Source organism: Mus caroli, unplaced genomic scaffold (assembly GCF_978045245.1).
Source record: "Mus caroli unplaced genomic scaffold, Mus_caroli_1 scaffold_10, whole genome shotgun sequence".
Lineage (NCBI taxonomy): Eukaryota > Metazoa > Chordata > Mammalia > Rodentia > Muridae > Mus > Mus caroli.
The window spans coordinates 84,315,463-84,337,402 of NW_028227265.1; the positions used below are offsets into that span (position 1 = coordinate 84,315,463).

The 21,940-nt window shown below is 40.2% G+C and overlaps 1 protein-coding gene across 3 annotated transcripts; it reads left to right on the forward strand.

The window, feature by feature from the left end:
* The first annotated feature begins 126 nt into the window (after positions 1-126).
* Positions 127-21,404, forward strand: Cfap96 (cilia and flagella associated protein 96). Of its 3 annotated transcripts, none has more exons than XM_021170764.3 (8): positions 127-337; positions 1,669-1,845; positions 4,478-4,697; positions 7,081-7,218; positions 7,313-7,388; positions 12,627-12,806; positions 18,558-18,727; positions 21,203-21,404. In XM_021170764.3, exons 2-8 carry the CDS (start codon positions 1,746-1,748, stop codon positions 21,267-21,269), a joined length of 951 nt encoding a protein of 316 aa, XP_021026423.1. In that variant the 5' UTR covers positions 127-337; positions 1,669-1,745; the 3' UTR covers positions 21,270-21,404. The 3 variants fall into 3 exon arrangements, with proteins under 3 accessions (XP_021026423.1, XP_085700099.1, XP_021026424.1); XM_021170765.3 differs by lacking the exon at positions 127-337 and adding an exon at positions 512-741; XM_085843973.1 differs by lacking the exon at positions 18,558-18,727.
* Positions 21,405-21,940: the final 536 nt, after the last annotated feature.

Sequence of the window (21,940 nt, forward strand, 5' to 3'; positions counted from 1 at the left end):
CAGAAGGCTTAGTTTCGAGAGATTTTATTGGCTGAGACTTACGTATTCTATGGCCTTTCTTCCATTTTCGCGGACGTGCTGTGCGGGCTCGAACGTTCCCAGGGCCTCCAGTAGCGTGTTGGGAAATGGACTCTCCCGTTCCCACGGCAACGCGGCCTAACACGCGCCAGCGGCAGCTTGCGGAACTGTGCGGCGCGCGCCTCTGCTGCTGCGCTCTAGGCTCGAGCCCCGGCATAAGCGCGTAGCCTCGAGCTCTTCGGGCTCTGCTGTGGAGTGATCCCCGACCGGAGCAGGGTCCATCTGATCCTGGTTGTGGGATTAGGTGTCTTTTGGAGAGGTGACTCGGCCTCGCAGACATGGGTTTTCCTTAGCTACCTGCCTACTTCAAGCTACCTTTCCCTAGAGGGAATAACTTAGACAATCAGTCCATTTATTTTCTGCAGTTTCTCCCTTTTAGCCAAGCTTTTTTTTTTTTTTTTTTTTTTTTTTTTCTGGCGTAGAAAAGAATTTATTGAGTAAATTGCAAGGATGCAGTTGACAGGGCTATAACAGAGGAACCTTCTTAGCCAAACTTTTTGAAGGGAACTTGCCATATTCTACTTGGGTAGAATCCCACGATTTTCGTGTCTACGTGATTATAAACCAAGATGTATGCCTTTTAAAGTCTGTTTTCCTACTTCTACCTGACCAGAAGGAGAGGGTTGCAAAAAAACATTGCGTAAATGTGTGAATGAATACTTTGTAAGTTTTACTTAAGAGTTTAATGTCGGGACAAAGTTGAAGGCACTGGCCGCAAGCGCTGAGGCGACAATGGTAGAAAACTAAAGGGGCTTTGTCATTCAAGTCGCTCCGGAGGTTAGGGCAGAGGTTCCCTGATTCCAGGAGTTCCATTCCAGACTGGGCAGCTTTGCCTCAAGAATGTGGTGAAGGGGATTGAAACTCAGTTCGTGGTTCCTAGCTGTGCAGCTGTCAGTTCACTGGGGAAAATAAAGGGTGCCAAACCACGGATGTAAGATGACTGTTAATGAAGCTTGGGAAGGTGTTAAAGCTGAGAATCTCCAGGAGAAGAGACCAAATCCATGACTGTCCAATTAAAGCAAGCTGTGTGTTGGGATGTGCCCGTACTAGCCTGCTGGCTGTCTCTAAGAGGAGATTAAGAGAGCAACCCTTGCGGCATCCTCATTAGGTCCTTTTTATACTGTTCACCTGACTGAGAGAGTTGGCTATTATACATTGTAAAAACAAAACCAAAGAACAATGAAAGGGAAGGAACAAGGTTACATCATGTGAATCGGGTAGCAAGTTTAGTGTTGGTTGAAAGACATTTTGCAGTTTACATCCTATCTAAGAAACAGGGATCAATCCTTAATTACAAATAGAAATCTCAACTTGGCAGCACTTAACGCAGGACAAACAGGAACGTATTCTTTAACTACAAATAGAAACCTTAGCCTGTACAGGACAAATAGGAGCTTATTCTTAACTGTCTTAACTGGAAACAAATCTTTAACCTGCAAAGTATATTGTTCCTAGTTTGGTCTCACAAAAGCTATGCACAGGCCTATCTGATGGGGCAACCAACCAACCAATCCAGAGACTTAAAATAATGGCAAATAAATAGTTTGATATTTAATAATCATTCTTTTCTTTAAAAATGATTTCCTGTAGTTTTCAGTGTAAAGTAGGATTTTGCTGCAAAAGAAGATCTAAGAACCTTTTCGAAGTTACCACCCCAAGGAGCAACCATGCCGATAGAAGGTGGGAAAACAGATATGGAGAGGATTGGCCTCTTCAGTGAGATGGAATACATCACTGTGGGCGACAAATATGTGTCACCATTTAATCGTGAGTATCTTTGGTATTTTAAAATACTTGAATAGCATATATTTCCAATACAAAGATTTTAATTACATACATATTGTCTTAGTTAGGGTTTTACTGCTGTGAACAGACACCATGACCAAGGCAATTTTTATAAGGACAACATTTAATTGGGGCTGGCTTACTGGCCCATTATCATCAAGGTGGGAGCATGTCAACATCTAGGCAGGCATGGTGCAGGGGCAGCTGAGAGTTCTACTTCTTGTTACAAAGACAAACAGGAGAAGACTGACTTCTAGGCAGCTAGGGTGAGGGTCTTAAAGCCCACACCCAGGATGACACACTTTCTCCAACAAGGCCACACCTCCTACTAGTACACTCCCTAGGCCAACCATATTCAAGCCATCACACACGCGAGCGCGCGCGCGCACACACACACACACACACACACACACACACACACACAGAAAGAGAGAGAGAGAGAGCCTCCAGAGTGCTGAGATCAAAGGTGTGTGCCAACCATGCCTGGCAGTATTTATTTTTTTAATGGTACATATTTTAGAGCATTGAGTTCTATCATATATTGTGACAACTTGCGTTAGTGCAGCAGACTTAGGAAGAACTTAGTTTCTTAAGAGTGGGAAGCTCATTTTACAGGGCTTCTTTACTTTCATTTATTAAAAAAAACTTTTAAGATTTGATTATTTATTTTTATTTTATGTGTATGAGTATATTGCCTGCATGTATATCTTTGGATCATATATATGCATTATGCCTGGGGAGGCCGGAAGAGGGTGTTGGTTCTCCTGGAACTGGAGTTACAGATGACGGTTAGCTTCCATGTGGGTGTGAGGAAACAAGAGCTCCTAACCACTTGAGCCATCTCTCTGGCCCCAGCTTTGTTTACTCTTCATGGGTAATTTTATTTCCTTCCATTGGTAACTTTCTTCTAGAGTAGTGGACGTTCAGCTGTGTAATTTTTTTTATTTGTTTATTTAATGTGTATTTGGCCACATGTATGTATGTGTGCCAAATGTGTACTTGGGGTCCTTGAAGGTCTAAAGGGGAAATCAGATTTCCTGGATGCCGAAGTTCTGGGATCTGAATTCAGGTTCTCTGACAGAATAAATGTGGTTTTCCTCTGAGCCATCTCTCTAGGGACCCGAGTGTAAAAAATCGTTTGACTCCATGAAGGGTATCCACTATCACTCATCTGAAAAACACACTGCCAACTGAACATCTGAAAGATTGCTTTATCAAGAAAAGCCGTAATAAGAAATCTAAAATTAACCCAGTGTGGTGGCCCATTAAAGTAATCCTAGTACCTGGGAGGTTGGAGGCAGGAGGATTGGGAGTTTCAGGTCAGCCTGGACTGTGGGACAACCCGTCTAAAGACCAAAGAAACATAAATATATACCTTCAAGTCTCAGCTAAGGTTTTGTGTATCAAAAAATCATCTGATATAGAAACATGCCCAAAGCAAATGATCAACTAGAAAAACAAGGTATAGAATAAAGTATGTATTGTGCTAAGCATTAACAGAGGAAAAAGTGGTATACAGTATCCATGGCCGTATCTGCACGTTCTCTGGGCCACACAGTATCATTACCCATGAAAGGAAAGTGGGTAATGGAGCACAGCAAAAACGACTCATTCGGGGGGTTACACGGCAGACTGTGAGGTGACGTGTACAACCTCTTTTTTTTTTTTTTTTTAAATGTAAGTTAACAAGAGACAGGTGGATCAGTATGATTCTAAGGCCGCTGTAGTCTACATTTGAAAATCCAGGCTGGCCAAGGATGCATAGTGAGACCTGCTTCAAACAAACAAATAAACAAAATGCAAAACAAACAGAAACCAAAAACTGGTCTACTAAAAACAAACAGAAATTTAAATGAACAAAATCGAATTCACATTTCAGTAGCTACAGGTGTACACTTACAAAAACAAAACAAAACAAAAACAAAAAACCCTCTTTGCTGTTAGGAAGTTAAGGCCTTCAAGATTCAAATTATGAAAATCTACATATTCACAAAAAAGCAACCTTTAAACAAATTTCTGGACTATTTTGTTGTGCAAATATGACAGTTGAAAGTTTAAGGTCTAGGCAGCTGTTGGGCTGTTTCATGTGTTTGTTTACAAAGTACGTGCTGGGAACATTCTGAGCTCTTCGTGAACATGGGCCCAGAAGCAGAGACAGGTAGGGTTCCTCTGTGTAGGGTGTGTAATACTTCACCCCAGTTCTGCGTGGTGCTGCGTGCCTGTAATCCTGGCTTCTTCCAGAAGCAGAGGCAGACAGGTTCAAGGCCAGTCTGATCTACAGCGTGAGTTCCCGGAGTGCTGGGGCTACACAGAGAAACGCCGTCTCCAAAACAAAATAAAACAAAAAACAAACAATAAAAAACCCAGCAACAATAACAACAAAAAACAGATGAGTTTAAAAACACAACAACAACAAAAACCAGACAAAACCTCACTTCAGCCCAAATGTTCAAATGTTTTCAAGAAAACTTCTTAGATTTTATATCACAGTTGCCCGGCGTGCAGAGTTTTTAGTGGTTTACCAGTGCAAACGTTTAATTGGCTCATCGTTTTTTGTTTTAATTCACTTTAATTAGGATTGAAGTCAAGATTATAATGCTCTTTATCTTTGAAGGACCCTTTAATGAGGCTGCAAGCAAAAATAGACAGATCCTACCGGGGGGAACCAAAGAAATGTCCAGTCTCCAGGCAGGATACTTTGATTCCCAGTTTGCAAGGATTTTTGAAGGGGAAGGCTATGTGAATTTGAATCAAGTGAGGAGACGGTATATGCTGGCAGAATCCAAAAAGAACCTAGGCAAAGCTTTCATCCCTAGTAGCGGAGAGAAAAAGCCGTAAGTACTGTGGGGAATGTCTTACCAGTCTGCTTCGACTTTCTCTAACTCAAAGTAGATGCTTTCCTGTAGGATCCAGTTTTTAACTATGAATGGCTTCTGTGGAGACAGTTATTTTGGGTGATGCAAACTGATAGGTAATTTTAAATAGATCTTTATCATATTTTTCTTTTACTCTCTGGGTCACTGGTGTCTATTGTTTCATATAATAAAAATATAACTAAGTAATAAAGTTACTCTTTTTTTCAAAAAATTTGCAAAAGTAATAATGGGGAAAATGCCTAGGAAAATGCTATTTATGCTTTGTGTATTTTTCTGCTTATAAAAATTATAAATAAGTAATCCCAGCACTTGCGAGGCAGAGGCAGGCAGATTTCTGAGTTCGAGGCCGGCCTGGTCTACAGAGTGATTTCCAGGACAGCCAGGGCTACACAGAGAAACCCTGACTCGAAAACCCAATATATATATATATATATATATATATATATATATATATATATATATGAATGTGAAGATGTGAAGTGAAGGGAAACCCTTTTTAAACAAAGAAAAGAATTTATTATGGTTAAATTATTTTTAAATACCTGGACAATTATAGTGATTTACCAGTAGTTGGATTATGCCAGCTGTCGATGTAAAAATTTCTTATTTTTTCCTTTCCATTAAGCCATAAGACGCTAGTCTATAATATAACAAAGATTTAAAATACGATTTTTCAGCCACCAAACCCAGACACTATTGCATATGCCAGCAAGATTTTCCTGATATAGCTATCTCGTATGAGGCTATGCCAGTGCCTGGCAAATACATAAATGGATGCTCTCAGTCATCTATAGGATGGAACACAGGGCCCCCAATGGAGGAGCTAGAGAAAGTACCCAAGGAGCTGAAGGGGTCTGTAACCCTATAGGTGGAACAACAATATGAACTAACCAGTACCCCCCAGAGCTCATGCCTCTAGCTGCATATGTAGCAGAAGATGGCCTAGTTGGCCATCATTGGAAAGAGAGGCCCCTAGGTCTTGCAAACTTTATATGCCCCAGTACAGGGGAACACCAGTGCCAAGATGTGGGAGTGGGTGGGTGGGGAGCAGGGCGGGGGGAGGGTATAGGGAACTTTCGGGATAGCATTTGAAGTAAATAAAGAAAATATCTAATAAAGAAAAGATATAAAAAATAAATAAAATATGATTTTTCATTCCCACTTGATAAGTTTGATTTAGTTTAGGATTTATGGTAGGTGAGGACTGACCAAAGTCTAACTTCCTGCTTAATTACTTGAACTTTGTGAAACTTCATTTCTATAGTTCAGATTTCTATCTAGCAGGTACTCTTTCATAAATATAGTATTTTCTTAATTGAGAAATTAATATAATTTGTTTTAATCATATTTGTTCTTCCCCTTCCCCTCTTCCGTTTCTCCACACCTTCACCCCAGCCTTGTGTCCCCTTTTCCTTTCTAAATAACCTGAGGAGTTCAATTTGTGCTGTTCATATACTCCTGGGTGGGGGGGCATCCCCTGGAGCATGGTGAACCCACTGGGGCCACACCCTTAAAGAAAACCAACTCTCCCTTCCCAGGAGGCATTGCCTGTCCATAGCTTCTAAGTTAGGGGGAGCCCGTCAGCCTCATCCCCTTCGGTGCCACCATGTTACTAGCTGGATCTTGCAAGGGACTTGTACAGATAGCCACAAATACTTTTGAGTTTAGGAGTAAAGTGGTCCTGTCATGTCCAGAAACGCTTTTTGCTCTGGTCCTCCCCACCTCTAACGCTTACAGTCTTATTACCCTCTATTCTGAAGTGATCCCTGAGCCCTGTGGTGAGGGGGTGCTTCCTTCCAGATGACTAGCCCTCATAGTACCAAAGGGGCTATGTAGCCTACTAAGGTCAAGAAGTCATCAACAGACTCATCCAGCTGTGAACTGTAGTAATGAGCAGTGCGGCAAGCTATGCCCATAGGTACAACAGTGACATGAATCCACAGGGGTAACCAACTGATTTCCAGTTGATTCAAGGCCCCTTCACTCCACAGGAGGAAACACATGTTTGGTACAGTAAATCTTCCAAGATTTCTGCTTTTTTCAATCCTTTAAAATAAACTTGTGGGCTGGAGAGATGGCTCAGCAGTTAAAGAGTACCGACTGCTCTTCCAGAGGTCCTGAGTTCAATTCCCAGCAGCCACATGGTGGCTCACAACCATCTGTAATGGGATCTGATGTCCTCTTCTGGTGTATCTGAAAACAACTACAGTGTACTCATATACATAAAATAAAATGAATAAATCTTAAAAAAATAAAATAAACTTGTGGTGATGTATATAACATAGAATTTGACATTTTAATATCTTCCTTTAAAAAAAAAAACCTCCAAATGGCATTGAAGAAGTGGATTAGGAAGCTATTATGGAACAATTGGTGGCCCTGTCCCATTCTTCAGTGCTCAGATAAAACCCAGGGACAAATATCAGCCACCGGGGAAGAATTTATATACCAACCCAGGAAAAAAAGGAACTGGATATGGGTAAGATATTCCTAGTACCTTTGTGTAATTTGTTATGAATTTACAACATCACCTGAGCTCTCATTCATCATTACCTACGCCTTTTTTGTTTTAGCTATGCCAATGTTACCATAGGCAAGCAGCTTTCACATTCTTCTGACTTATACGATGCAGCGAGACAGAGTTATAAGGTAAAATCATATGTCTTGAACGTTTCAACCTTTATTTGTTCAACTTTGAAAATTAACTCACAATAAAATTTTATTTTGTTCTGTCTCTTTTGATCTCTTGGGTATCTGCATGTTGATAGCAACATTCTAAGCCAGCAGTTAGTAAAACAAATACTGTCTGATAAAACATAGCCATGGTCTAGTAAACACAGGAGTCTTAAACATTTTTATGTGGGGCTGGAGAGATGACTCAGTGGTTAAGAGCACTGGCTGCTCTTCCAAAGGACCCAGCTTTGAGTCCCAGCTCCCACATAGCAGTTCACAACCACCTGTTACTCTGGTTCCAGGGGATTCAGTGCCCTCTTCTGGCCTTTGTTGACAACAGGCATGCAAGTGGTTAACAGACAAACATGTATAGCAAAACACCAATGCACATAATATTTTTAAATTGCATTTTAATAGCAGGCTTTAGAATCATATAAGTGTTAGCATTTCTGATGCAAAGGCCACACAGCAGGTCAGCGTAATCAGAAGTCTTTGAGCTTGGTAGTTTATAACCTGAATGGATTCCCATGAAAATTAAAATTTAAGAAATAGTGTCCAAAGGATACACATAATAGTTAAAAGACCACTGCTCCAGTGTGGACAAAGAAAGGCAGATGGCTAAGAACTCTCAAAGTTCTACAGGGAAACAGAGGACACAAAGCAGAAGACGCCGAGGGGAGTGAGGACCCAGAGAGCTACGGGATGTAGGCTTAGGCTCTCCCTTGCTGCGTTAAGACATGGGTAGCAGCTTGGGGAGTGAGGGCCTTATGTATAAACTTACCACTCCCAGGTCCCACACCAGCACTAAGGGACATCAGCTGAGGAATTCAGGGGTAAAAACCTGGAGGTGGGAACTGAAGCAAAACCCGATGCTGCGATGCTGCGTATTGGCTTGCTTAGCTTGTTTTTTTTAGAGCACGCAGGAGCAGCAGCAAGGGCGCTTCCAGATCTGTCACCAATTAAAATGTAGTACAGACTTGCCTACTGGCAGTCTTGTCTTTGTAATTGAAGAAAACCTGTTTTCTTTCCATGTAAGATACTTTGATCATGTTTTCTCCTCCCACAATTCCTCCACGATCAACCTTACCTTCCTACCCATCCACCTTTATGTTCTCCCTTTTTTTTGTTGTTTTTTGTTTTTTGTTTTTTGTTTGTTTGTTTTTCAGGACAGGGTTTCTCTGTGTAGCCCTGGCTGTCCTGGAACTCACTCTGTAGACCAGGCTGGCCTCGAACTCAGAAATCCGCCTGCCTCTACCTCCCGAGTGCTGGGATTAAAGGTGTGCGCCACCACGCCGGGCTTGTTCTCTCTTTTTAAAACAGTGGCTCTGAACCTGTGGTTTGAGACCTCTTTAAGGTCACATGACAGATATCCTGCATATCAGATATTTACTTTACAATTCATAAGTATAGCAAAATCACAGTTATGAAGTAGTAACAAAATAATTTTATGGTTTGGAGGGTCACCACAACATGAGGAACTATATTAAAGGGTCCCAGCATTAGGATGAGAAATCACTGCTTTAAAAGAAACATTAAAACACACACACACAAAAATCTAAGAAAACACACATACACACCTCACAAACGGACAAAAATGGAGATCAAAATAAACAAGCAAAAGACCAATAAGACAAAAAGTACCTAAGCAAAGCAAAATGAGACAAAAGACCACTGAGCTCATTTTGTGTTGGTGGGCAGTTCCAGGGCGCGGAGCCTGTCCTGGTTAACAAACCCAGTGAGACCCCACTGGAGAAAACTGGCTTTATTTTTACTAGTAGGCATCAAATGTGATAGCTTTTAGGTTATGGGTGGGAGGCCATGTCTACCTCCCCCACTCACTGCTGGAACCCCATCTGGGTTGAACCTATGCAGGACTTAATGCATACTCTCACAGTATCTCGGTTCATGTGAGCATCAGCCTTGTTGTGTCTGGAAGCCACTGTTTCCTTGGAGGCATCCATCATCTCTGGCTCTTACAGTCTTTCTTCCTCCTCTTCCTCATAGATCCCTGAGCTTTGACAGGAGGGAGGGCTTTGGTGAAACATTTCATTTAAGACTGAGTACTCCAGAGTCTCTCACTCTTTGCACACCTTCCTGCTGTGCATATCTGTTTTAATTATATACTGCAAGAAGAAACTTCTCTGATGAGGGCTGAATGAAGCACTGATCTATAAGTATAAGAATACATCATTAAGAGTCATTTAACTGTTATATTCCTTTAGCAGAATTAATACTGTTGGGTTTTCTTTAGGCGAATGACCTATCTAGATTCTTAGTCACTTTGGCTGTGTCAGGTGTGGATTACATCGCATCGAGTGCTCTCTCTTTGAATCCAATCAGAAAGTGGTTGATTCCTCTCAAAACATCTGCGCCACAATTGTATCCATATATTTTGGAGCAGATTGTTGTTATAGGTCATGGGGTATGTAGTTGGGAGATGAAGACTTAGGGATGAAGAGCTATTGATCCTCCTCCCATAGCATGCAGAGAGCCTTCCAGAATCGTGACCATTTAGCGGAGTAACACTTGTAGTTAGACACCAGCTTGACGTCTTAGTTTTTGATGACAATAGAGCCTTACCATCATGTCATGGAGAGTAACATATATAGTCTTATCAATAATAGCCTGTATTGTTTAAGGTTTTTCATGGGACTCCTTGGATCAACATCTTACAAGATTTTCATTTCTGGTACCGGAGAGTTCGGTAGCATAAGATGTCTAGTTGGGGCTTTGTTTTCCCTGTTATTTTTGGTTCTGTTTTTTAGATTCCTTTCCTATCTGTCTGAATTTTAGGAAGCATCTATAGTAGTAGGTTCCTATATGGCTTTTCAAATGGCCTTTGGCGTTAGTTGTCTCTCCCCTTCTCCCTTACCCCTCACTTCCATGCCTTTCCCTATTTAATCCTCCTGTTCTAACCCCTCCCCCATCTCTCCATAACAATATATTCTATCTCCTCTTCCTTGAGAGCTCCTCTCCTTTCTGCTGGTTCCTTACTAGGCACATAACCTCAGTGGTTATTCAGATTGTACCATACGTATAAATGGCTTAAAAGCTATCGTTCACATAGAAGAAAAACACATATTTGTCTTTTTGGGTTACCTCCCTTGGGATGATTTGTTTTTTTGTTTTTTTGTTTTTTTCTGGTTCTAGCCATTTACCTGAGAATTTCACATTGCTTAGCAGATGAATAATATTCCATTATATACATGTACCACATTCTCATTGTTGATTCATCAGTTGATAAACGTCATGGGTGTTTCCAATTTTTGGCTATTGTGAATAGAACAGCAGTGAACGTGGCTGAGCAAGTTTCCTTGGGGTAGGATAAAGCGTCATTTGGTAAATGTCCAAGAGCAGTAAAGATGGGTCTTGAGGTAGATTGAGTCCCAGCTTCCTGGGGAATGGCCACACTGTGTCCCATAACTTGCACTCCTCTTATAATGGATGAGGGCTCCTCTCGATCCACATCCTCACCAGCATGAGATGCCATTTGTTTTGTTGATCTTGGCCATTCTGACTGGTGTAAGATGGCATCTCAGACTAATTTTAATTTCTGTCTCCCTGGTGACTGAGGATGTTAAAAATTTAAGTTCTCCAGCCATTTGTCTTTTGAGAACTCTATGCTTAGTTCTTTCCCAATTTTTCAGTTGGCTTATTTGTTTTCTTGATGTTCAGGTTTTATACTATTATGTATATCTTTTAGATACTAATTCTTTAATAGATTTATAATTGGCAAAAGTCTTTTCCCATTCTGTAGACTGCTGCTTTGCCCCATGATCATGTCCATTGCTGAACAGAGAGATTTTAGCTTCATGAGGTCTTATTTATTATTAATTATTGTTCTTGGTGGCTATGCTGTCAATGTTCTGTTCAGAATGTCCTTTTCTGTGCCAAAAATTTAAGTCTATCCTGTTTTTCTCTTTTATCAGATTCAGTGCATATAGTTTTACATTGAGGTCCTTGATCCACTTGGAGTTAAATTTTGTGCAGGGTGATAAATATGATCTGTTTGTATTCTTCTACATACAGCCAACCCATTTGCCCACCATTTGTTGAAGAAGCTGTCTTTTCTTCATTGTGTACTTTTGACTTCTTTGTTAAAAATCAAATGTTTATAGGTGTGTGGAATTATGTCTGGATCTTCAATTTGATTCCATTGATCGATGTGCCTGTCTTTATGCTACTTTACTTGATAGAGGCATTTTCTCCACCAAGAGTACCTCTTTCCATATGATCCTCGCTTGTGTCAAGTTGAGATAAATCTAGCCAGCACAGCCTACTAATGTCTTCTCTTGAGTACTTTGATCTCATTTAAATTGTTCCCATTCAGTTTGTTAAATGATGAAATATCAAATCTCATGTGTGTAAGAATGTAAAACATCAATATTTTATCTTTCTAAATCGTATTTCACAATCTTTTTGCTGTTCTTCCAAGAACTAGCAATTTTAAATTTAGTTCTTACACATAGAAAGGATTGTAATATAAGACTGAAAAAATAACTTCTGTTTTGCTTGAGTATTATGTAGCTAGAAATTCTATAATATAAAAATGTTATAATGTAAGCACTAAGTATTTTTTTGTGCTTAGAACTAAAAACTGATATTTGCTAAGGGCCAACCATGTGCCAAATGCTTTCTCTACATAATCTCATTTGATCTTTAACAACATCAAGGGGAAATAGAATTCTCATTACATTCAAAGATGTGACACCAAAGGTCAGCATTTTCCTTTAATTCTTGAAAAATGCTAAAAAAGTAGGAAGGAGCCAGGATTGGACTTGGAGACCAAGCCTTTCCTTCTTGCTGTGCAGGACTGCAGTGAGGACTTGTTCAGGTGACAGACTGTTAAATCTCAAGTAACTTCTGTCCAAAGTGAAGGTTGTGCTTACTCATCAGCAAGCATGCTCCCTCCCTCCCTCCCTCCCTCCCTCCCTCCCTCCCTCCCTCCCTCCCTCCCTTCCCTTCCTCCTTCCCTCCCTCCCTCCCTCCCCTTTTTTCTTTCTCTTCCTTCTTCCCTCTCTCCCTTGTTACCTCCTTCCTTCCTTTATCCTCCTCCTCCACTTTTTAAACCATAGAAGTTAAACATAAGGGAATGTTTTCAATAGCACACCCAGTGCCGTGTGTTTTAGAATCTGCACGTGGACAGCTGATTTAAAAGGTGATTTTGGTCTTGGTCTTGAATTGTGTCTAACTTTGAAACTCTTCAATTCACAGAAAGAAAGTGAAGAGCACCATCGACTAATCAAAGGGTCACCTTTCAAGCTGCATCTTCACCCGAAGGACTATTTTGATAGTAACCCTTACTTTTTAGAGCACCATTTACCTCCACTTAGGAGAGAAGAAAAGAAGGAAGTGTCTTTCAAGCCCTTTAAGCCCTCCTCTCCTGGTAAAAAGGTAAAAACTTTTGGGATGAGAAGTAACTGAGCATTATAAAGAAACACAATCTCAAGCAGTGTGTGTGTGTGTGTGTGTGTGAGTATGGGGGCAGATTCTGTTTGTAATCCCCAGCCTTCTGTATTTGAAGCACAAGGATTTTGGGATTCAAGTCTAGCCTAGGCTATGTAGCAAGGCCAGAGGAAATGAGGAAATAGAGGATGCTGGGGGCAGGGAGAACCTGTGTTTTGCTGTCATCTCATTGAAGTGCCCATGTAGCCTTTCTTTGTGTGATGATTTACAAGATCCTATAAGGCCACAAAGCATTCTGGGGAGATGGCTATGATGACCTCCAGTTGGACCCCTAGCACCCAGGCAAAGCTCAGCCTGGCAGCATGCACGTGTAACTTTGGTAATAGGTGTAGGGCAGAGGGAGGAGGCAGGCTGATCCGGAGGGCCTTGCTGGCCAGCCAGGGCAGCCAAGATTGAGCTCCAAATTTAGAGAGCTCCCTGTCTCAAACACGTAAGGTGGCACGTGGAAGAGGAAGGCACCTAATATCAATGTCTGACCCCCACATGCCCATGCACTGACAAGCACAGCTGTACACATGAGTGCATGCATGCATACCCACCCCCGAGGAGCCACAAAGCATGACTGGAATGAGAAAGGTGTTACAGTGAAGCAATTGCTGTTTGCTTCAGATGTGCTTGAATTTCCAATGAAGTTTTGAAAGCCATCCTGTAAATTTTGAAACAATGAAAATAATTGTCTCCTGCTGCTTCTTTCAGAAGCTTCTTAGTGGTGAGCATAAAAACAAAAGTGCTTTGACTATTTATGAACATAGTTGAACCTTGACCTTTCTGTTTCTGGCAGATCCTTTTCATCTTGCTGTAGACTCTACAAGGATGCGTGTATTTTTGTCCTTTGTACCTTTGTACCTTTTCTAGTTGTTGCATCTATGAATATGTATGCATGAGCATCGTGTACATGCAGGTGGAGGGCACTAGAGGGTATGGGGTCCCTGGACATAGAGTTCCAGAGAGTTGTGAGCCACCCAGTATAGGTGCTGGGAACAGAACCTAGGTCCTCTGCAAAAGCAGCCAGTGTTCTTAACCACTGAGCCATCTCTCTAGCCCCCAAAGGTTATCTTTATAAAGTAAAAATTTTCACTTTTGAGAATATATTTCTTAATTTATATTCCAGCTGACTGGTCTATCTGCTCGTTTCTTCTGTATCACTTTTAGTTGCTTTTATACTTAAGGTTAGGGAGTCTAATCTTTTCTTGCTTCTCCACAACCTTGAGATTAAGAGTCTCATGCTCTGCCAACTGAGGGTTAAAAATACAGATTTTACTTAATGATGATACCTTAGAGCGATGTCACCTAATAGATTATGTGTTTAATTTTATAAAGTTTGGAGAACCGAGACTAAAAAGGATGATTTTAAGATTGAACATTTATTAGAGATGATGGCTATCTCAGAAATGCCTTTGCAAATTAAAACTGATGATGCCCAGGCATATGCATCCATTAGAATACAACAATATTTTTTAGACATTATGGCATAAAACCTGATTCTGGGACAGCTTCACAGAAAGTGTCCTCACTTGGTCCATCATCACAGACTACTCCAGTCCGGACTTCAGTTAAGCCCTCACCTTTCTCAGCATGCAGAGACCAGACAACAAATGCCATAGCTAATTGTCTTAAGACAATTAAGGGTGGGGGCAAAAGAAAAGTGACACCTCAAATCAACAAGAAACAATTTAAATTCTAAATAACTTAAGCCTTAATTGTGAGACTGTAAGTATCTATTCTCCACCTCCCTGGAGACCTGAGAAGGAATAAATATTATCTAAGTAGGAGGTGCAGGCAAGCAGCTTCCAAGCGTTAGAGAAAGTTGGCTGTCTGCATAGTTACCCCAACATTTCTCTGAGTTGTAGGAGCATCTGCCGTATGGCCCAGGATATCTGACAGACTTTTCTGTGAAACAGGAATCATGATATACTTGCCTATCTTTTTCTTGCACAGTTGTTCGGTTGACTTCCCTGCATCCATGTGTGTCCAGTTGAAGTGGTTGAATCAAGGGCAGTTTTGCCACATTTGAAGGAAACCCCATAAGGAGATTCTTTGACGCTCATCATCTTTGAAGCAGAAAGGGGTGCTGGCGAGAGCTGATGTTTCAAGTTTAAAAAACCATAAAATAATAACACATCTTAAAATGTCATAAGTAGGTTTCTGAAGACCATCTCTCTAGTATATTTGAATTAGACAAAATTGCTTGTTACTAGCTATTTCTTATCTGTTCAACCTAGGGAGCATATCTCTGTTAACTAGTCTAGTGTTTAACATGACCATGACTTTGATTGTCTTACTGCTAACTTGCATTTCTTAATTATGCTAAACAGTTTATAATAGCAGCCCTTAAAAGGATTGGAACTTAACGCTGCATTCTAAAGAATCACTTAGGTACAATGGCTCAAATAGGAGTTGAAATATATATACATATTATGCTGTAGCAAAATATAACCTCAAATTTGCATCAAGATACAAGGATTTATATCAATGTGAGGTTTTTGGCTTGTTAGTATTCTTTGGTTTAAAAGTAGATTCAATAATCTACCTTCCCCCATTATTCTTATATTATTCCTATATTCCCCCTTCTTTTCATCCCTTCTCCCTTTTCTCCCCTAATAGATAAGAGAGAAAGGAGGATAGAGGGGGAAAAAAGAGAGAAAAAGGAATTCCTGAATCTAACCTCCCTTATTATTTCCTCCCTGACCAAGACCATTAGCAATATGTAACCAACTCTCCTGAAACAGTAAACATGCATCACCCATAGTACACCCATGCAGAATACATCTACTCCATCTTCTGCAAATGACGCATAGATCTCTTCAAATTGTTTCCTGTTGATTTGAGGTGTCACTTTTCTTTTGCCCCCACCCCACCCCCAAATTGGCATAATAGCCAAGTCGGTCTTAAGACAATTAGCTATGGCATTTGTTGTCTGGTCTCTGCATGCTGAGAAAGGTGAGGGCTTAACTGAAGTCCGGACTGGAGCAGTCTGTGATGATGGACCAAGTGAGGACACCAGCTTTCTGTGAAGCTGTCCCAGAATCAGGTTTTATGCCATAATGTCTAAAAAATATTGTTGTATTCTAATGGATGCATATGCCTGGGCATCATCAGTTTTAATTTGCAAAGGCATTTCTGAGATAGCCATCATCTCTAATAAATGTTCAATCTTAAAATCATCCTTTTTTAGAATTTAAGGCAAACGCCTGTTGGAATTCTGAGCATGCATCAGTAGTATTGTGCGTCAACGTGTGTACATATCTCAGTTCTCCAAACTCTATAAAACCAAACACATAATCTATTGTGTGACATCGCTCTAAGGTATCATCAATAAGTAAAATCTGTATTTTTAACCCTCAGTCAGTAAAGCATGAGACTTTTAATCTCAAGGTTGTCAATTCTAGCCCTAGATACCATATGTTGAAATAATTTTATGGGGGAGGAGGGTTCCTGCCCCACTCTAGCCCATTTAGCTCTGGAATAAAAGACACAGAAACCTGGTATTTTAATTAACAAGCTGTAGGTCTAGACTGGGCAGGTTCTGAGCTATACAACTCTACATCCCAGACACAGGCCCCATGTTACTCTGTGTTTGAGTTTTGCCTGGTTTGCTTTATTCCATGTATGTGCTCAGGGCAAGCTTCTCTTGGCCACATGCTCATGGTTCATCTGCCGCATGGTTGACTTTCTTCTTCCTCTCCTCTTCATAGTCCCTCCCCGAGACTACCTTATAATCTCAAGTCTCTTCTTCCTCTCTCTCCTGCCCAGGCGTAGGTGCTAGCCTCTTATTATCTAATCCGAGATTATTGGGGAGCATTCTTTGCACCACATTGGTTAAAACAATGCCCATGCCCAGACCGCAGACTGATTTGGGGGCACAGAACTCAGCATCGAATATACAGTGCACAGGATCAACCCCAACATATCACTTTAGTGGTTCTTAGTTCAAAATGACCAATGGCCCGACCGAAGTCTTTAAAGGATTCTCAAACTTCCTTCTTGAATCTCACAATCCAGGCCTCCATCCTTTGCATTGCTCTCAAAATTCTTATCTTCCAAGCTCCCACAGAACAGCCTACTGATTTCTCATCACTCAACAGCCTTTCCAACTCTAAGTTCCAAAATACTTTCCATATTTCTTTCCCCAAAACATGGTCAGGTCTGTCACAGCAATAGCCCACTATCCTGGTACCAATTTCTGTCTTATTTAGGATTATTATTGCTATGATGACACACCATGATGAAAGCAACTTGGGAAGGAAAAGGTTTATATCAGTCTACAAATCCATTGCTGAGGGAAGTCAGGCCAGGAGATTAAAGGGCCTGGAGGCAGAAACTGGAGCAGAAGTCATGGAGGAGAGCTGCTTACTGTGATGCTCAGACCACTTTCTTATATACACTCAGACCACTAGCCCAGGGATGGTACCAGTCATTGATCAAGAGAATGTCCATCATGCTTCCCTTTGGGCCAATCTTATGAGGCATTTCCATGATTAAGATTGCTTCTTCCCAGATGACTCTACCTTGAGTTTAATTGACATAAAAACTAGCCAGCACAGTATCCCCTTTGTAGAATGACCTGTTCAAGGATGTCTTGGATATTTACGTTTCAGCTAATAGTGCACACTAGTGTTAGTTCTTTCATGAGATGCTTCCCAAGGATGCCTGAACATTCTGTGATAACAATGAAATAAAGAATTTGAAAACAGAAAGCTATGCTGGTTAATTAAAAATATACATATAATACTTTGAGAAAAAGTATATATATATATATATATATATATATATATATATATATATAAAACTACTCTCTAGTTTTAATCTACATATATTTGGCTTTAAATATTACAAGCAAAAGGACTCTTAATTAAATGGATTATAATTTCACAGAATGAATTGGTTTGCTTGCTCTTTTTTTTTTCCTTCTTCTCATTACATTACTGTGGATCAAACCCAGGTGTTTACCCTCTATAGGCAAATTCTCTGCCCTTGAGCTATATCCCTATATTCTTTCTTCCTCCTCCCCTAACTATTACCCACCAGCACTAGTTAATAGAAGCCCAGGTAGGCTTCAAAATGAGGATTTTAATCCTTGGCTCTTGGTTGAAATTACAGCCATATATCACCACATAAAATTATCTCAGTGATTATATAACATAAAGATAAACATCCTGTCAAGTCAGTTTAACATGTCCAAGTGATTTCAGGTCTATATCACATAGGTAGAACATGTTTGCATGAACTTCTTTTACTAGACACAGTTTCTGTGCTCCATCTATGACCATGCTATTTCTTTGGGTGGGGGGATTGTTAATGCCAAGTTCCCTATCCCCTTCCATAGAGAAATATAGCTTATGTTTGTCTCATTCCTTCATCAATAGGCTTACTAAATTACTGATTGATAGCCTGATAAAAGTTGCTATAAAACATCAATGGTTGGTAACAGCATTGAATATTATCTTCCACAAACATTTCCATCATTTTTTTTTATAGAAAACTACTAGCATTACAATGATTGGATCCTATATAATTAGCAGCAGAGAGACAGACCCTTTGCTGGGGTTTGAACAGAATGAATAACTTTCTTTAAATGTAAAACCAACTCCATCAGCTAGAGAAGTATATAGGAACTTCGTGACTGTGTAATTTTGTAGAGGCATTTTACAAACTGATATTGAGTTATCTTGCTTATAGGCTGGTGGAATGAAAGCAGGGGCATTTGACCCTTACCCAGCACACTCAGCTGACCCTTATGTGGTCAAAGTGGGAAAGGCGATTCCTTCGAAAGGTGAAAGGGTTTTCCACCCACCCAATGGACCAAAAAGCAGACCTGTTGAAAGTATAATGGCGCTGAATGTCAAAAGGTAGGCTTAGCTTATGTTCAGTCTGTAAACCGAGAAAGATTATTTCTACCTTTTTGATGCCCTAACCAGTACAGATGGCTGTGAGCTGCCTGTCTGGGGGCTCTGCTGGGTCCTTTGCAAAGCCAGCAGCTTCTCTAAGTCTTTGGTCTTTTCCAGTTCTATTGTACATAGTTTTAAAAAGGAAGAGCTGAGCACAGGGGCTGGAGAGAGAGCTCAGTGCTTAAAAGCATGGGCTGCTGCTCTCCTAGAGAACCTGGACTGGATTCCCAGAACCCGCCTGGTGGCTCACAACCACCTGCAACTCCTGATCCAGCAGATCTGAAGCCTTCTTCTGGCCTCTGCACGTACCACATGGTTCATACATGCAGGCAAAACAGTCATACACATAAAACCTTAAAAACAAGGCAATGTCAGCATATTATAGATTGTTACCTCTGTTATGGAAGGTATTCATTATGAGTCACTTGAGACTCCTTGGATATTATGTAGACAGTAACGTTAACTATTATTCAGCAATTATATGGAATCCTAACGACCCTTGAAAGTTCTGTCCCAGTATCCACCTGTAAAATTAAGATATATTCTAGATAATTAAAATATAAGTACATATAAAAATATGTGTATATTGTCAAATGCTGTCTAGTTCACAGTGTTTTGGTAAGAAGAGCTGGAGTCTGTGTGGCCATACCTGCTATGTGGTCCTTCTTCTTTATTTAAATGCATTCTTTGCTTCAGTCACGTGAAATCCATGGTATATCAACTGTTATTTAGTCTGCCTGCTACATTGCTAATGAGATGGTTCGTCTGCTTCCCTCCTGCTTCCTACTGGTTTTCCCTACAGTCTTGGCTGATCTCCCCAGGCAAAGCTTCTACTGCAGCTCTCTATAGAACTGGTCTGTTGCGGATTATTATTGTGTTACACCTTACATTATAGGTATTTGCTCATGCAGCTGTATGATTCTTATATTATTAGACAAGATGTTAAGCTCGTAGTTATTTCTTGTTTTTAAACATCAGCGGCATTAACTACAGAAGACTATGTTTTCCTATTGCTTTTAACCCTGTGATTATTACATGTACATTTGTTTTAAATTTCATTGGAAATATTGCAATTGATGTCTTTCCCATGAACTCATCTTTTAAAATGTAACAATATTGCAATCACCTAGCATGTAGTACATGCAGATTTTATGTTAAATGATCATTTTTACAAATGCTAGATTTCAGTAGCTATAACATCACCAAGTGGTAAATAGAAGTGAAACCATGCAGTCTAGGCAGTCTCTGGCTTACAAGGCAGGGTCAAGATGAAAGGTCCTCATTAGATGCAATATGGACCTAATTCCAAGACTGTAGTTTGTATTGATTCTTCCTGTAGGTTCAGGTGAACAGGTTTTGGAGATGTATATTGTTGGTAATTGATAATGATGACAATGTATCATATATATATATACATATATATATACACACATCTGTATATGTATATATATATTATACACATATATAATATATCCATATAATGTCTATTCTTCAAAGTACTTTACAGTTTTGTAAAGTAAAATAGATTTAGCATTAACAGAATTAAAATACTCTGAAAGAATTAAAGCTGAGCCATTTCTCTAAGCAGCTTCTCCATACAGCCAGGTGATTCAGATACTCTGCATATTAGGGTAAATTTGTTATTTAAGCCACTGCGTTTAGGAATGATGGTCTGTGTGGGCCAGTTGGCAGAGCATTGATCTGGAAATAGGAGACATGGAACCCTTATTCTTTATCCTTTTAGCTTTATCCTCTGATAAGCCACCTGTCAGTGGCTCTGTCAGCCAACTTCATCTAATAGAACAGATAATGAGACCGGAATTTTCTCCTTCATACTTACCTTCAATTAGTTGGGATATTTTGTGGGGTTGTTAAGTTTTCTGTGGTCTCTTCTATCCATCAGCAAAGCTGAGAGAGTTCTCTGGTGCACTAGTAAGATGCTTAGAGCAGAGAAGCAGCAACTGACTGTTTTTCAGAAAACCCAGATGTTTATTGTATGTTAGTAGCTTTAAGCTTATTGAAGCCTCATTTTACGTGATCATAATCACCCTGAGTCCAGTTTCAAACCCTTCTATACTAATTTGAAAGCTAATAGACTCCTGGGTACTAGCAGTAAAATGTATTTCATAATTTTTTTCTGCTTCTTAGATTTTTCTAAGTATACCTGTTTTTAATTCAAAGTTGTTTTTTTTTTTTTTTTTTTTTTTTTTTTTTTTTTTTTTTTTAGTCGATGAGACTATTTTGCTTGTTGACTGGGGTTCCAAAGAGCTCTGTAACAGATTCCTTATCTGGAGTGTGTCAGGCCTCAAGTTTACTAGCACCACAGACAATTGCTGTAGGATTTTATGTCATAAAATAACACGAACATTTAAAGAATGTGAAGGTATAGTATCTAGACTAGTAAGATTAAATGCTCATTTCTTTTCTGATTTTAAGGGCATTAAACGTGAAGAACTACAAGAATGCCTCCTCAACCACGCTGGGAAAGCAGTTAGTCTTCTAGATCCTCTTGGTGGCTCAGAGAGTACACAATGTTCTGGAACAAATGGCTCCATAGCGGGTAAAGGAAATTTAAACACGAGGCTCAACTCTGATGTCCTTCCTGATCGTAATGCTGTTTAATAAATACTGTTGGCTAATGACGTAATCTGGGGTTGCTGACCTATATTCTTAGATTTACATTTTTCATTCTTTTTTTTATTAGATATTTTCTTTATTTACATTTCAAATGCTATCTCGAAAGTTCCCTATACCCCCTCCCTGCCCTGCTCCCATACCCACCCATTCCCACTTCTTGGCCCTGGCATTCCCCTGTACTGGGGCATATAAAGTTTGCACGACCAATGGGTCTCTCTTTCCACTGATGGCCGACTAGGCCATCTTCTGCTACATATGCAGCTAGAGACACGAGCTCTGGGGGTACTGGTTAGTTCATATTATTGTTCCACCTATAGGGTTGCAGACTCCTTCAGCTCCTTGGGTACTTTCTCTAGCTTCTCCATTGGGGGCCCTGTGTTCCATCCTATAGATGACTGTGAGCATCCACTTCTGTGTTTGCTAGGCACTGGCATAGCCTCATACGAGACAGCTATATCAGGGTCCCTTCATCAAAATCTTGCTGGCATATGCAATAGTGTCTGGATTTGGTGGCTGATTATGGGATGGATCCCCAGG